The sequence below is a fragment of the Octopus bimaculoides genome, chromosome 5 (genome assembly GCF_046866305.1).
Source record: "Octopus bimaculoides isolate indiv1 chromosome 5, ASM4686630v1, whole genome shotgun sequence".
Classification (NCBI taxonomy): domain Eukaryota; kingdom Metazoa; phylum Mollusca; class Cephalopoda; order Octopoda; family Octopodidae; genus Octopus; species Octopus bimaculoides.
The window spans coordinates 79,064,797-79,082,296 of NC_142932.1; the positions used below are offsets into that span (position 1 = coordinate 79,064,797).

General features: G+C 38.9%; 1 protein-coding gene across 4 annotated transcripts in view; it reads left to right on the forward strand.

Annotated features, from left to right (window-relative positions):
- The window catches only part of LOC106871936 (noggin-3), a 41,599-nt gene that overhangs the window by 9,312 nt on the left and 14,787 nt on the right, over nt 1–17,500 (forward strand). The window contains exon 2 of one of the 4 annotated variants that reach the window (XM_089352493.1): nt 6,470–7,620. The exons of 1 other annotated variant lie outside the window; for it this stretch is intronic. Coding sequence is in view for 1 of the 3 variants with exons in the window: in XM_089352494.1 (XP_089208620.1) it covers nt 13,442–13,711 (270 nt within the window). In the remaining 2 variants the exon portion in view is untranslated. Of the gene's footprint in view, nt 1–6,469; nt 7,621–11,423; nt 14,498–17,500 lie in introns of those variants that run through there. 2 more of the 4 variants (XM_089352494.1, XM_089352492.1) reach the window with 2 other exon arrangements.

Genomic DNA, 17,500 nt, shown 5'->3' on the forward strand with positions numbered 1-17,500 from the left:
ATCAAATCCACTCACAAGGTTTTGATCGGCCCGAGGCTATAGTAGAAGACACTTGCCCAAAGTGCCACGCAGTGGGAGTGAACCCAGTACCATGTGGTTGGAAAGCAAGCTTCTTACCACACAGCCACGCCTATATGTATATATATACACACACACATGTCGAGCTTATTGTCAGTTTCCGGATACGAAATCTACTCACAAGGCTTTAGACAACCCGAGGCTAGAGTGGAGGACATTTGCCCAAGGTGCCACACACTGAGAACGAACCCTGAATTATGCGCTTGAGGTTGAGCAAGCTTCTTATTACACAGCCACGCCTGCGCTTATATACGCGTTTTTCTATATATATATATATATATATATATATATATATATATATATATATATATATATATATATAAAAATGAGAATGTGTGTCTGTCTGTCTGTCTGTCTGTCTGTCTGTGTGAATCCCTAAAACTCGAGAACTACGCAACCAATTTCATTCAAATTTTGCACATGCCTTACTTAGGGTTCCAGTTGTGTTTTAGTCAAAAAAAATTTTAACTTCTTGCAGAGTTCGAGCCCACGCCAACATAATATCTCCTCCACTATTTAAGAATTACATGTCAAAAGTGAAACAAAAACACTCATGTCAAATACTTTCACTTTAAAAATGAAACTATTCTACTAACTGAAACAATCACATTTCGATACTGTAATGACAGATACTTTCAGAGAGAGAGAGAGAAAGAGAGAAAGAGAGAGAGAGAGAGAGAGAGAGAGAGAGAGAGAGAGAGAGAGAGATGTATATGTATACATATAGATGTATATGTACACGTTATTCTACTAACTGAAACAATCACATTTCGATACTTTCAGAGAGAAAGAAAGAGAGAAAGAGAGAAAAAGAGATGTATATGTATACATATACATGTATATGTACACGTATATGCATAGATATATATATAGAGATATAGATCTATATGTATACATGTATATGTATACACATGTGTAGATGTATATATATATATAGATGTACATGTAATATGTACACATATATACATATATATACATGCATACAGATATCTATACATATATACACCCATCACACACAAATACATGCACACAAACACACACATTAGTCATTTGTTTTCTTATCCAAAACTACTGAACGGATCTTTATGAAATTTGGAAATTATATTCTATGTATAACGGCCATAACTCCCATGAAAATTCATATATTTTTGATGTTGATGAAATTTTAACCCGAACATAACAGATGAGCATTATTTGTAATTCAACGGTACAACAGTGTAAGACTGCCCTTTCAGATATACTTACATTGTGATTTCTGCAATGTGGTGCATAAATTGTCAAGTAAATGAGACGCATCTTTACCTCCACTGATTCACTTGCAAAGTGTTGAGTAAAATTATTTCGTTGCAGACCTCCTTTGGGTCTTTTTATTATCACTACGACACACATAGTCCCCAGTTGGTAACATTGATTTCAAAGCCCTCCTAGATGAGAGACTGGCATTCCACTTAATGTCTATGTTCCATGCTGGCATGGATTGGAGAGTTATTAATGTAGAAATATGGTATCGTAGCTACTAACAGTTGAGGGTTGCGTAGTCTAGACGGCGTTTTTAGATTTCATTATTCTCTTTAACCCGGGCAAAGCCGGGTATTTCTGCTAGTATATATATATATATATAAAACAAATAATAAATGAGTATATGCATATATACGTACATGTATGTGCATACCTACATCTACCTGTATATATAGATGCATATCTGGGTACAGGACGTTGCAAAAAAAACGTAGACAAACAAATAATAATAACCAGAGTACAGAAAACACAAAGGCCACATAGAGAACATTTTCCTTCATCAGCTGCCACCATTCTAACACAGGCGTTTCGAAGAGTTAGGGCAGGACGCATCGTTAAAATAGCTCTTACCACGGACCACAAATTAAATTTGTACCATGGAGGAATGTAGTGGCGGACAGAAAACAAGACAGGAAAACAAACGGGAAAGGCTATACGGCCAGACGTGAAAAATTATGTGCATATTGAACGCTGTGAAGCAACGAACTGGAAGAAAGCGGGACGAAGTAGGTTCGTATGTGTGCTTGGGGATAGCCAAGGAAGAAAAGAATTAGTGGCTGGACACATGTGACCAGCGAGGGGTAAGGAGAAAGAGTGGTAGAGGGAGAAAAAAGGGGAGGAAGTAGAAAATAGGTGAGCAACGAGAGACATATATATATGTATGTATGTATGTATGTATGCATGCATACACGGGCGTGCGCGCACGCACACATAGATACATACACACACATACACGTAAGAGTCATAGAACTGTCAAATAGATCGCATTGACGCTCTCATGTGTGTGTAAGTATGTATACAAAATAGGTTACTAAGGCTTCATTTTATTCTAAAACCCAAAACTATAATGTTATGACTGGGGATTAATTTTGTGATGCACGGGCTCCAGAGCATTCCCTTGCTGTTTTAATAAATAAATAAATAAATAAATAAATAAATAAATAATGGCCATGGCTCGAATGCTTTCGATCATAGGTCAACTTGACCAGAGCTGACCTCAGGATAAACAACCAACTAGCTGAGCAACTACTCAGCAGCATGGTTGGAGGTTTCCAATGCTGACATGTCTAGCCAACAAAACAAACATGACGTTACATTCAAAGGTCATAATAACCAAGCTGACATATTTACTTTAACCTTAAAACTATCGCTAATTTGATCACTTAAATCTCAAACTCCAGCAAATAGCCATAAGAATCTGTGCTGTCTATTTTGTTTGTTTGTTGTTTTTTCTTTGTTTTTATTTTTTCAAGCAGTTTATGATGTGCAAGTATTTCGAATGCGCTTCTAATATTCATCTGCTAAGGCATTGAGATCAAAAATTCCACCAAACAGGCAATCATATAGGAACTAACTGTCCTAGAAAGAACACAACAGGAGGTTTATTAGAAGACGCTCGCCATATACCAGGATCTGGAAGAGCAGTGCAGGAACCATGGAAAGCAGGGTACTTCTTGGAGGAAATTGAACTGAGCTACCGGAGTTTTACGGGGTGTGCATTGTGCAAAGCTGTCTAGGAAGTAAAAGTGAAAGGAAGTTGTGGTGAAAGAGTACAGCAGGGTTCGCCACCATCCCCTGCCGGAGCCTCGTGGGGCTTTAGGCGTTTTCGTTCAATAAACACTCACAACGCCCTATCTGGGAATTGAAACCGCGATCCTATGAACGCGCGTCCGCTGCCCTAACCACTGGGCCATTGCGCCTCCACGCTCTATCATTTAAGCTTAATTAAAATATAGTTTGTTTTTAAAATAAAAAAAGTCAATTATACTTAAATCCATTATTTTGCCTTACTTTTTTTCATGATATTTTACCTCCCAACTTTTTAATACAAATTTCTGTTGCATTGGAACAAAACTATGAAATTCTTTATGCTTTCTTTCACCATTGAAGCTAAGATAAATATATTTTGCTTTTAAAATTAAAAAGAAAGTTATTTAGATCTAAACTTGACTAGTAGCGTTACTTACTCTCCTATAACGATGCTACAAATTTTGAGGTAAACTTTTCTCTACTGGATAAAATCTCAATTTTGTTATGCCAAAATGTAGCTAGGGACCAGTCCTCTTCAAAAATGTTAACAGTTTTCAATTTGGTTAAGAACTGAATTAACAACAAACTCTGAAAGATGCTGCATGTGAGTAAATTGCAGCCTTAAGAATTTTATTCAACTACCACCGTAGTTGAATGATATTATGAACTATCAGCACCAAGACATCTATCTAAACTGCAGAAATGAGATTTTTAGAACTTGCCCAGGTGAAAGAAAATATATTTTACCGTACCTGCGGGTTCCATCATGATTGTAAGTAGCAGTTCTCCACCTTCGGCTTTTTCACCACCAAAACTTGAGAACTCGGCAATGAGTTTAACCAAATCATACAAAAACGAACACATATGTGCCTTAGTATGGGCCTTAGCATTCAGACATCCGCCTAACACCGCCTTTCCCCAAAAAATAAACCCCCACACATGTAGTACACCTACACGAACACCACGAAGAGTTTAACCAAAGCATACACAACGAACGCATCGGCACTTATGCAACCTAATATATGATTAGGTGTTCGAATATCTGCGCAGCATCCCCACCTCGAAAAAACGCTACATATATAGTACTACAGAACACATTCCAATCCTAAACGAATACCAACCCCCTTAACCCTACACACATTTCCAGAAAACTGTTGTATTACCCGATCTTCATATTACTGAAACTTCATACCACACATCGGTCAGACCTTACTCCAGCTCCTCTTTCCAGGGCATTTTGAAGTTTCCTTCAGTTTTTTGCAAACAGACTTATGTGAACAGACACCTCTTTGTCCTTTCTTGGATAAATTTGCTACACAAGATGCTATTGCGACATATTTTTCCAGTCCCTTTCCTTAAGCTGCTTCATGTCAAGTCGCTCCTTTTTACCCACGACATTTGCAAAAGATAGAATGTTGTTGATGTTGTTACTGATCGCAGTGTCTTTCCGTTGAAATGAATGGCTCCAGCTCTAATCTTTTTGTGTCCCACCCCATTGTACAAGTGTAACGTGTTTAGGCTCGATGCTTTATCTGCATATTTTTTTTATTTTACGTTGTCGTTTTTTATTCCTTGTAATTTTATTTCTTCTTTTTCTTCTGAAAATAATTCGGAGGCGTGTATCATTGCGTTACTGTTACCACCTCTGCGATGGCACCTTTTTCCTGCTACTTCTCAAGCTTCCAGTCTGCAACCATATGTAGATATCGTAAATTGTTGATTGTCAAATACACTGAGACAGTTAAAATGTCTTAAATCAAACTTCTAATTCTAAGCCAGGTAATGGGATAAGCTTACTCAAACTCTAGTTTTGCTAACGGAAAGTCTTCCTGGAAGAAAACAATCCTTAGTATTTCATAAGGTAATTAATCTGCCCCCCCCCCCCCAAAAAAAAACATCCTCTTTGCAGACCTCTTACGCAGGCATCCATTTGCTCAAACCTACTACATCAACAAAAGCTATATTCCTTTCTACTATAGTCACAAGGCCTGAAATTTTGGTGGAGCAAGTTAGTCAATTACATCGAGCTCAGTGCACGCTTGATATTTATTTTATAAGCTGGCGAGCTGGAAGAAACGTTAGCACGCCGGGCGAAGTGCTTAGCGGTATTTCGTCTGTCCTTACATACTGAGTTCAAATTCCGCCGAGGTCGACTTTGCCTTTCATCCTTTCGGGGTCGATAAATTAAGTACCAGTTACGCACTGAGGTCGATGTAATCGACTTAATCCGTTTGTCTGTCCTTGTTTGTCCCCTCTATGTTTAGCCCCTTGTGGGCAGTAAAGAAATAAGAAACGTTAGCACGCCGGGCGAAGTGCTTAGCGGTATTTCGTCTGTCTTTACGTTCTGAGTTCAAATTCCGCCGAGGTCAACTTTGCCTTTCATCCTTTCGAGGTCGATAAATTAAGTACCAGTTGCGTACTGGAGTCGGTGTAATCGACTGGCCCTCTCCCCCAAAATTTCGGGCCTTGTGCCTAGAGTAGAAAAAAGGATATTTATTTTATCCACCTTGAAAGGGATAAAAGGCAAAGTCGACATCGACAGAATTTGAACTCAAAAGGTAAAGACGGATGAAATGCCGCTAAGCATTTTATTCGGTGCGCTGACGATTCTACCCGCTTACTGCCTAAACAACAACATTAATAAAGTAATGAAAATAAAGAAAAAACATGAAAATACCATAAATAACTGAAAGGATTGGGTGCATAAGTTATCTAATTTTATGAAATATCATATTCGAGAGAGAGTGGGGGTAGTGAGTGAAAGGCGGTGTCAGTGTTGTACACAACATTACTATAATTCATTTATTCCAGCAGATGGTTTTTATTGAGAGACAGTTTGTTTTTGTGTTATTTTACATATCGTATCATGAGACTGGCCTAGTTCCCTCAGCTAAAGTTGATAAAGAGTTCAGACACGGAAATCTTGACTCTAATTAATGATAATCAAAGGGCTATGGTATCAGATTTCTTTATGTCTAGAAAAGTATGTGCTTGTGTAAAAATGTCTAAACTTCGTTAGCTGATGGTGGATTGTATTTTGTATGCGCATACACACACACTTACGCACACACGTATGTGTGTATTACGTACGCACACACACACACATATGCATATATATGTACATATACATGTGTGTGTGTGTGTGTGTGTGTGTGTGTGTGTGTGTGTGTGTGTGTGTGTGTGTGTGTGTGTGTGTGTGTGTGTGTGTGAATGGTCGTACGTACATACGATGGTGGGCTGAAAAGTTCATAGGCTGAGTAGGAAGGAGTGATGCTAGAATTGTGAATTCTTGCGTGCATTAATTTCAGCTCATCTTATTAATAACTCCATTGTTTCTTTCTAGGTAAACTGACATCTAACTTCAAAAGTAACTAACAGCAACAGCAGACATGGCGTCATCATCACTGCTATACTAGTTTCCAGCCAAGTGTTTTTCCATGTTGGGTAACAGGTGATAGTAAGATGGGGCCAAATCAAGAGAATAGAGAGGCTGATCAACCAGTTCAAAGCCACAGTCAAACAAGGTAGCCATTGAAAACGACTTGTGTGTTGGAGCATTCTCCTAATGAAACAAGAACCCTATCTTCAGTTTTCCTGGGTGTTTGGTCTTGGTAGCCTTTCCTATCTGCTTCAACAAGTTGGCATAATACTCTCCATTGATGTATGGCTCTTTGGAAGATGGTCAATAAACACAATGCTTTTTACATCCCTAGAAACTGAGGCCATCTTCCCTGCAGATGAAATTACCTTGATCTTCTTTGGAGCAGGTGAGGAGGGGTGCTTCCACTGCATGGACTGTCTCTTTGTCTCTGATTCAAAGTGATGAACCCAACACTCATCCTGGCTTAGAAAACTATCAAGAAAACCTGTTGGATCTGCCTCAAACAATATCAGATTTCCTCATGATGTGATCAGCGTGGTGCGCATTTGATCAGGCGTCAGAAGACATCGCACCCACTGAACAGAAACCTTCATCATACCATGTTCATTGTGCAGAATATTCTCAATTCTCTCACAGGATATGCTAATAGCATTGGCTATTTGATTTATAGTCAATCACTTGTCATCCATCACCATGTGGTGAGCACGATCAACTTTTTCCTCATTTGTGACAGTTGCAGGACGTCCAGTCTTTGGATCAGTTTCAAGACTCTTCCTTCCCCTCCTAAATTCAACTGCCCACTTTGCACTGCTAATGAAGCTGGAGCGCCATCCCCTATTGTAGCAACTATGTCAGCATGAATGTCCTTGGGGGGGCTAAACCCTTTTCCTGCAGATACTTAATAACACCACGATGCCAAATTTTGTCTATATTCAAGAGAAGTCGCTACTAGTTACTTTCGAAGTCTTCCTTGAACAGTCAGATGTCAGTTTATCTGAAAAGAAACAACGAGTCGATTAATAAGGAGAGCTGAAATAACTAACGCATGCAAAATTTCACAGCTCTTGCATCACTCCTTCATAGCCAGCCTATGAACTTTTCAGCCCACTCTCGTATGTATATAAATATATCTATGTTCATTTACACACACACACACACACACACATACACACACACGCACACACACACACACACATACACACACACGCACACACACATACTTTATCTGCTCGTTAAGCGTTTGCATTTTTTTGTTTTGTTTTACAAGGAAGGCTGAAGTAGCAAAATCGGTTAAGCATCAGACAAAATATTTTGTTGTATTTAGTTCCACCCTTTTACGTTTTGAGTTCAAATCTCGCTGAAGTGGACTTTGCCTTTCATTCATCAAGGTTTGATTCAAATACCAAGGGATATTTGCATTTTTTCCCGCCACCGCTTGACAACTGCTATTGGTTTTTTTACGTCCATGTAAATTAGCGGTTCGGTAAAAGAAACCGATAGAACAAATATCAGGTTTAAAAATAAGTACTGGGGCTGATCTATCCTACTAGACCCTACAAGAGTAGCTCCACTCAGGTCGCAGTCGAGATACTCAAACAAGTAAAATACAAGGATACACTTGCCTACCTGATCAGGGTTTGCTTGGTATTAGAGAACAACTACTTACAAAAGACAAAAAAAAAAAGAACGCACTGGATAATGTAGTCCTAGACAAACTATGTCTGAAAAAATAGGACAGTCACCGGTAAAACGTCTTTAACCATAAGACTGCTCGATCAGGATTGACCTGTCACTAAAGAACTTCGTTGATTTACCTTTGCACATACAGCATCGGTTTCAGGATACGATTTGTTGTTTTCTTACTTTTTTATTCAATGCTCTGTCGTGGTGGTCATTCACATTCTAATAATCGTTTATTGACGTCAGTAAGTTATTGAAAATATCATCGAGAGAAGTGTTGAGGTGAATGCTCTCAATTTAGGCCATATAAGAGCTGAATGTTAGATGAGACAGGGGGAGCGATAAAAATGGTACATGATCTTGAACGGGGTAGAAAGAGAGACGAGGGACTTTCAATGATGTTCAAGTGTGAAGTAAGTAGAGTTTGGGTGAGTATGGATAGAGAACGTATCATTGGAAAACAAGTTGAAATAAGAATAAAAGCTAAACGAGTAGTGACTTAGAGAAGAATTGTAAACAATACTGTGAATAGCTGTGGTAGAGAATATGGTTAGTGGTGCAGAGAAATGATCATAAGATTCAGTTTTCTTGTATTTCTCAGTAAAGTTCATTTCGTTTTAATGATGTAGTAATAGAACTAGGAAAGGGGACTAAAAATGGGGATTCCTGTTGACTTCAGCGACATGTGTAGAAATTTCATGAATATAGATATGTTTCTAGTAAGGCTGCATGCAATAAGGAGGAACACCAAACACCAACTAATGATGTGATATTAACATCTGACTGATAATTGTATGCAAAAAATATCTTTGTAAAAACTTTTTCCCAACAATCATTTTGACAGTTATTACTGGAAAAACAATATATGAAGAACAGTGTATGAAGTGGCTGGCTTGCATTCACCATCTTGTTACATAGCGTTACACATAGCTTTTGGACGACTCAGATGCAAAAGTGAAATATGTTTTAGAAGGGAGCTTCTACCAAGTAAGCATTTCGAGAGGAACTCTCATACGCACACACATACACACGCACGCGTTTAGTAAAAACATTTGCACTATGCTTGCACTGATGTGTTTTGCTCAAGAACACAACGCACCACCCGGTAGGAAATGAAACCACGATCTCGAGATCGTGAGTGCAACATCCTAACCACTCTCTCTCTCTCTCTCTCTCTCTCTCTCTCTCTCTCTCTTTCTCTCTCTCTCTCTATCTCTCTCTCTCTCTTTCTCTCTCTCTCTCTCTCTCACGCACGCACGCACGCACACACACACACACACACACACACACATAGTAATGAGTATATGAGCGGGTAACTATGAATGAATATCTAAGAATACATGTATGTGTATACATGCATGTATATCATTCACTATTATTCAGTGCAAACTTGAATAGTCAGCTGACCTCAGCTTAGTTTATTATTAAAAAATGTATAACTTAAGGTAAGTCATGTTTTTTTTTATTTCTTAAAAAATACACACTAAGTTTCAGAAATACTGAATAGACACATAAAATCAACATACATTGATGTACATATGTACATCTATTCATACTTACGCGCACTCATATTGTTCCTCTCCCACATATCTATCTTTTCTTTTCAAGGGCCTACTTAGAATTTTATATTTCCTTCAAGCATCCTTCCCATATCATATTGCTAAGTGAGACCTTTCCTCTCTGGGCTCAAGTGAAACTCTTCCCAACGTCATTCATTGGTCACAAACTGTTAGACATAAGAAAATGGCTTGATTCATTTGGCGGTTCTTGCTTTAGTATTGTTGTTATTGTTCTAGTTACTATTGATTCAGGCAGTGCTGTTATTGTTGTTGTTGTTGTTGTTGTTGTTGCATGTTATTTGTAGTTCAACTTTTTGGTCAAGTGTTGGAGTAGAGCCATTGCAGTTTGGGTGTGAACCTTACCTTAAGTTATACATTTTTTAATAATAAACTAAGCTGAGGTCAGCTGACTATTCAAGTTTGCACTGAATAATAGTGAATGATATACATGCATGTGTACACATACATGTATTCTTACATATTCGTTCATAGTTACCCGCTCATATACTCATTACTATGTGTGTGTGTGTGTGTATGTGTGCGTGAGAGAGAGAGAGAGTGGTTAGGGTGTTGCACTCACGATCTCTTATTATTTTCAAATTTTGTGGCAATTCTCCTGTTTCAATATTTTCCTTTTGTGCGGTGAAAATAGTTTTTTTTTAAATTTCTATTTGAGTTCTAGGAAGCACAATGTTTGAAAGTGCTTTGTTAACGTTGATTTTTCGTGTCAGTCTCCTGGTGCTATTCTTGTGTGTGTTTTCTTTTTAGCAAGGTGAATTTTGTCGATACTGGTGTCAGTGGTGCGGGCGTTGTTGTCGATTTGTCTGTGTTTTGTGAGGGCCTGGCTTCGGTGAAGTTGTTGTGATTGTGTGGTTGGTTTAGAGCAACCGTAGCACTTTAAACATTTTTATTGTAATTTAAAAAATTTTTCCTGGTTGTTCCCTCTTCTCGCAAAATGAGAAAGATCCATGAGAAAGATCCGATGCCGGTGGCAGAGGAGGTATGTTTTCGTGTGCACCCATGTGTTTGCTTGCATCTGAAAGAGGAGAGAGGCAGAATAAGAGAGAGAGAGAGAGAGAGAGAGAGAGAGAGATAGCTAGGTTGGAGATTTTCCTGGGTGATGGATTTTGGTTCTGTTATTGTTGGTGTCGTTACTACTTATACCGTTTTTGGTGTTTATGTTGATGGTAGTGGTAAAACTACTGTTCTTGTTCACTTCGCTGCTAATGCTGCTGTTGCTTTCGATGTTGTGGTCTCATTAGTAGTAGGGTACTGTCTCCCATCTTTTTTGTGCTGAGGGCATAAAGCTCTGAACTGGCTTTCTGCAGCACACATGTTGCATCTTGGCCTTCTGGTCCCAACCGTAGCACAAAGTTCCACTCCACTGTGCAAGTGGATAAGTTTGGGTATTTTTTTCATATACTTCGGTTTAATTTAGAGAGGGATCTCCACTGTGGTTCCAAACCAAAACTCTTTCGTCGTACATTTGACGCCGAAGAGGGGGTCACAGCCCTCCAAAGCAACCCAGGCCAATAGTCACCAAATGACCAACCCAAGTGGAATTCTCTGGCTTAACACAACAGGTCCTTCAGTCTAAATAAGTTGAGTAGAGGACAGATACATTACTCTCCAATTCCTTCTCTCCGACTGGCAGGTCTACACTTAGAGATATACTATCCACTCTTGCCATTTTCGCAACTTTCACCCACCTTTCAATAAACTCACTCGAGGACAGCACTTTCCCCTCTCCTCTCAATTTCCTTTTCAAGTGAAACTTTAAAAAGTCATTGAGAGCTCTACCAAAGAGTAATGTATCTGTCCTCGTGCTTTTCAGCCTTGTCCACCAAACAACCTCTTTCGTCACAGCCACCATGGAAAAGGAAAACTGCCTTGCCTGCCCGATTGAAGGAGGGCGGCGGTGCGATCCGTCCCACACGTCACAGCAGCTGTTCAACATTATTCTACAAGTCAACAATGCCCGGACACTGAACTAGGGCGTGCAGAACGGTTTCATCACTCCGTCTGACAGCACATCTATGCCTGTAGAGTTTTTTCTCGAACCGGTAGCGGCCCCGGTAACACTACCCGATGATGATGATCCTTTTTGCTAAAGGTGCAAGGCCTGAAGTTTTTTAGGAGAAGGATGAAAGGCAAAGTTGACTCGGCGGAATTTTAATTCAAAACGTACACACGGACGAAATGCCACTAAGCTTTTTGCCCGGTGTGCTAACGATTCTGCCAGCTCACCGCCTTAATAATAATAATAATAATAATAATAATAATAATAATAATAATAATAACGACTTTAGACTCTCAAAATGTACTACGATGGTGATGAGACGAGGAAAGCTTGCCAGAACAGAAGGCATTATGGTTGCCAGGCGGTGAAATGATGAAGATAATTCAACCTCAATCCAGCTATAAATACCTGGAAATATGTGAGGCAGATGGAATCAAACAGCACGACATGAAGGAAAAGACAAAAAGAGAGTAGCTGCGACGAGTGAGAAAAATATTGGCTTCATAGCTGAATGCCAGAAACATGATTTCGGCAATACACTCACGTGAAGTCGCAGTAGTTCGGTGAAGTGGGAAGAGGAGCTGAAAGAGATGGACAGGAAGTCAAGAAAGCTCCTATCGATGCATAAAGCCCATCATCCACGTGCAGACACTGATCGTCTATACATGAAGAGAGCAAATGGAGGAAGGGGGCTGATAGGTATGGAAGACTGCGTGTGTCTCGAACTCGAAACTCAATAAGACACCTAGTACAAAGTAACAATAATTGAGAGCAAAGAAAAAAGGGAAAACAAAAGAAGTATACAAAGTACATGAAAAAGAATTGCGCAAGAAGGAACTACACAATCAATTCCATGTAGCCACAACACAAGTTACTGGGAAAAAATAGGTGAGACTGGCTGATGAGAGAACTCTAAAAAAGAAGAGAAGACTATACAGGCAGCGCAAGACCAAGCTTTGGCCTCAAACTGGAGGGTCAACCTTAGGAAGGAGCAAGTGTCTCCGCTGTGCCGCGTCTGTAATAGAGTGGATGAAACCATTGCCCATATCACGAATGAATGCTCTAGACTTGCCCACAACCACTACAAATTGTGGCGACACGACCAGGAAGCGAAAGTGCAACATTGGAAACTGTGCGAAAAGTGAGGGCTAGAGAGAGGCAAGACGTGGTATGAGCACAAACCGCAGAGAGTGGCGGAGTCGGAGACTGGCAAAATCCTCTGGGATTTCCCAATCCAAAGAGATCAAGTGCTAGAGCATAACAGACCAGACCAAGTGGTGGTAGACAAGGTGCACCACATATGCTATATAATTGATGTTGCATGTCCCTTTGACTCGCAAATAGTCTAGAAGGAAGACGAAAAGATAGATAGATAGATAGATAGATAGATAGATAGATAGATAGATAGATAGATAGATAGATATAGCCCTCTTAAATACGAAATAGCCCGGCTATGGAAAATGAAGAAGGGGAAGATAGTGCCAATTACTGTTGGGTCCTTGGGAACAGTATCAGAAGGCATCAAGAGGAATATAAAGGAAATTGGAGTGCCCAGTAGAGCTGTTACAAAAGGTTTGCTTCCTTGGCACGGCCAGAATAATCAGGAAAGTATTAAATAGCTGAAAAGAACGGATAGCATGGTACCGTAGGGTGCAGATAGTAAGCCCGCTATGCATGCAAGACTCTAGGAGCTTCAACAAAACTTGTGATAAAGAGAAGAAAAAAGAAGAAGAAGAAGAAGAAGAAGAAGAAGAAGAAGAAGAAGAAGAAGAAGAAGAAGAAGAAGAAGAAGAAGAAGAAGAAGAAGAAGAAGAAGAAGAAGAAGAAGAAGAAGAAGAAGAAGAAGAAGAAGAAGAAGAAGAAGTAAGACTAATATTGGAAGAGCTCATTCAGAGTTTTCCTACTAAAGATGCAGTGTTGCAAGACTATAACCTAAGAACCTGAGGCCGATATTTTATCTCCCTTTGATCTTCTAAACTTTTCAATAGTGGATGTTATGAGCGAGCATTTTGTAGTATTGACGTTAGCCATATTATCTTTGTGTATATGTGCAAATAAATTGAGCCACTGCACAAAGACGTTCTTGTGAGGAAATATGGAATCATTCAAGATATAAATGCTTGAAATACACTTGACACCGTTTTTTTTTTCTCATCATTCCACCTCTTCGTCCCCTCTTCTTTTTCTCACCCCTTTCTCCTCCTCCTCCTCCTCCTTCTCCTCCCCTTCCCTTTGAAATTTTTAAATAGATTTATTCTATATCTCCTATCGTTGTTGTTGTGGTTGCTGCTGTTGTTCCATTTTTGTAACTAATACTTAACTTCTATTTCGTGTTATTCGAGTGACATATACCTTCTTGAAAGCTTCACTAATTATATAACGCCAGTTGTCTGAAAATTTGGTATCACCAGCCATTATCTTCCCTGCCACTCCCGGAAGAAGAAAAAGAAGAAAAACAAATAAAGTAAATTTAGTAGACTACAAGTCACTGCTGATACTTGTCTCTTACGCATATCCCTTTTAGTTACAGCAACCATATATCCTTTACTAGTATGAATGAGTTGGTTCCGACTTTACGGAAGGAAACCACGCATTTCCTCTCACTCTGTAAGAAAGACATGTATCACATGAGAAAAGCAGCTTATTTTTAGTGCTTTCTTGACAAAAGGGAGTTGACTTTATTCTACATCGTTAAAAACATGTTGACCATTCACACCAGCCAGATGGCAGGTAAGAAGAGAGAATTTTTTTTGTGATTTTTTTTCAAATGGTTCTTCAATATTCTTGTCGTTACTTCATTTCACTCTCATTCATTTTTATCGTCGTTCTCCTTTCTTTTATCTTTTCATTTCCACTCCATTATCTCTTAAATTAATCGCATTGCTGTAATTCTCTAGAGCAATCAACCCTGGTCAAGTAGCTCTATGATCAAAGACATTCCAGTTATGACCATCTTGTCTTTTTCAGAGATCTATAGAATTATATTCTCTAATGTGCCCTTTGCTTTTTTTAAAGATTATACTGTATGATTTGAAAGAGATTTGTCTACTTTTTGTATCTGATTTCACTTATATCGAAGGCCCCTCAAATACCATATACGATGCTTCCTTCTTGCAAACCAAGCCCTAAAAAAAAAGGCTGTAAAATGGTTAAGCGACCGCATTGGAGTCCTGTTGGTCAGAAGTAATGGTGTTTGACGAACAATATATGGAGGATGGGTACTTTTTTTTTTTTTTGTTAATGAAATCGTCAATTACCTGGCACTTGCTTTATCTACTGGTGAAAATGAAATAGATCCACACAAGATCTGAATGTAGAATAGAAACAATATACAATGCATCTACTCATATATACCGGGGCAACTAATATTTTGTTTTAAGGAAAGACGATGTCTAGTGAGTTATGGTCAATTAAATCGATCCTCAACTTGACTGGTACTCATTTTATATATTCTGTTTGGATGAAGCAATAAGTCGGCCTCTATAACATTTAAACTTAGAACGTAAAGCGTCGTAATTAAATACTCCCATGCATTTTGTCCAATACTCTACTGATTCTGCAATCACCATGTATCATGAAGCATCATTTTATTTTCTTTTGTATTTATTTAATCTGTCACGATAGCTATCTTTCTGGAGAAGTGATAATTGTAGTACTTGGGTCAGGTCTCTGATCTAGGAATGACTTTATTCTTCATTCTATCTGTCTCTACAGAAGGTAATAAGCGCAGGACTTGCCTTTAAATAATATAAATTGCACCTGGATTTGAATTCGGAATGATAGCATTTACTTGATATTTTTATATAATTCTGTTACAAATGTTTTAAATATTCCTTCTACTATAGACACAAGACCAGCAAATTTGTGGGGAGGAGGAGGTCGATTACATCGAACCAATGTTCAGCTGTGACTTATTTTATTGCTTTCGAAAGAATGAAAGCTAAAGTCGACTTCAGCGGAATTTGAATTTAGAATGTGGAGCCAGAAAAAGTACCTATTTCTTTACTGCCCACAAGGGGCTGCACACAGAGGGGACAAACAAGGACAGACAAACGGATTAAGTCGATTATATCGACCCCAGTACGTAACTGGTACTTAATTTATCGACCCCGAAAGGATGAAAGGCAAAGTCGACCTCGGCGGAATTTGAACTCAGAACGCAGTGGCAGACGAAATACCGCTAAGCATTTCGCCCGGCGTGCTAACGTTTCTGCCAGATCTTCCGGCGTGCTAATAATTCTACTATCTCGCCAACTCAACAAATTGTCTAAATATGACTGATACTGTTGCATGTTAAATGAGTATTTGAAAGATTTAATTTAAATATATTTAGGTTTTAGTAATAACAGTCGATCTTCTGATAGATTGAAGGTAACCATGGATCCTTTGCTTTTTTTTCTATAGTTTTAATTGCTTTCATTTTGTTTTTATTTCATTTTTTATTTTAAATTGCTGATATTATCTGTTGATCATAAGTCCTGGCATTTTTTGGTAACACCTTCGAATTTGAACTCAAAATAATGCACACAGTCAAAGCAGATACTACGAAATATTCCGTCTGACATGCTAACAATTCCACTAATCAACCACCCTGGTCTGTTGCTTCTTTTATTGATCCCGAAAGGTAAAGTTCGAACTCAGATTCGAACTCAATGTACAGAAAACTGAAACAATAACGGAAGGCATTACTAGTAATTACAGTAACGATTCTGCCAATTCGATGATTCGCTTCGGCAGTAACTTCTTAAATATGTCTTCAATTCGGTTTTCCTGTCTATCCTTACCAATGGTGTTGAATGTTGGCTAATGACCGAAAGAATACGATCACAGATACTAACGGCCAAAATGGTGTCCTTCCGAAGGATCTCTGGAATAACGTTACTCGACAGGGTACGTAGCTCGGAGTTCAGGAAATTTCTGTAGATCGAGCTGTTACTTCCTTGCATTGAGAGGTCACAGCTTCGGTACTACAAATGTGTGGTTAGAATGCCGAAGCAACCAGTAGTAGACCTAAGGGCAGACCAAGAGTGAGATGTTTGGATAATATCTAGAGTCTCAGCTGGTCACACTTGGAAATCTTTCAAGAACGTGTAATGACGTTGCTTCTGACAGCGTCCTATGGAGGAAGTAACTGAAAGCTCTACATCCAAGACCCTTCTAGGAATAGTAGGCGAGAAAAATAGAAGAATGGGTGATTTTCAATTTTGAAATCACTGAAATATACTTTAAGAGTTCTTCGAGAAATAACTCATTCTGACAAGAAACAAGAGATCGAAGAATTCATATTTGTAGACAACAAACTAAAAATGTGAAATGGTGAATTAGTATTGTACTAGAAATCCAGGGAAAGGGTTGGTAGTTTATATCTTGTGGCCGGTACTGTGTCAAACTGTGTCGCGTTCGAAGCCAAAACATCTAAATTTCAGCAGCCAACTTATCCTATCTCTAAGATACTGTTTAGCCACAGGTCAGCCGTAATTAAACCAACTTTCTATAAAAGGCGTTCCACTCAGGACCATCCTCTCTTTATAGGAGTATCTAGTATTACACTATTTGATGTGTCACCCCAATTTTCCAGAGAGTAGGATGTTATTTGAAGGATATTTAACTGGTGTATTTAGCAGGTCGGGTGATTGCTAGAGGCTCTCTCGTTGGTCCGTCCTATTCTAAGTAATTATAGGTATCATAGGATTGTTGCTTAGTCCCAGTTCCAGCAGATTTATATCAAATTAA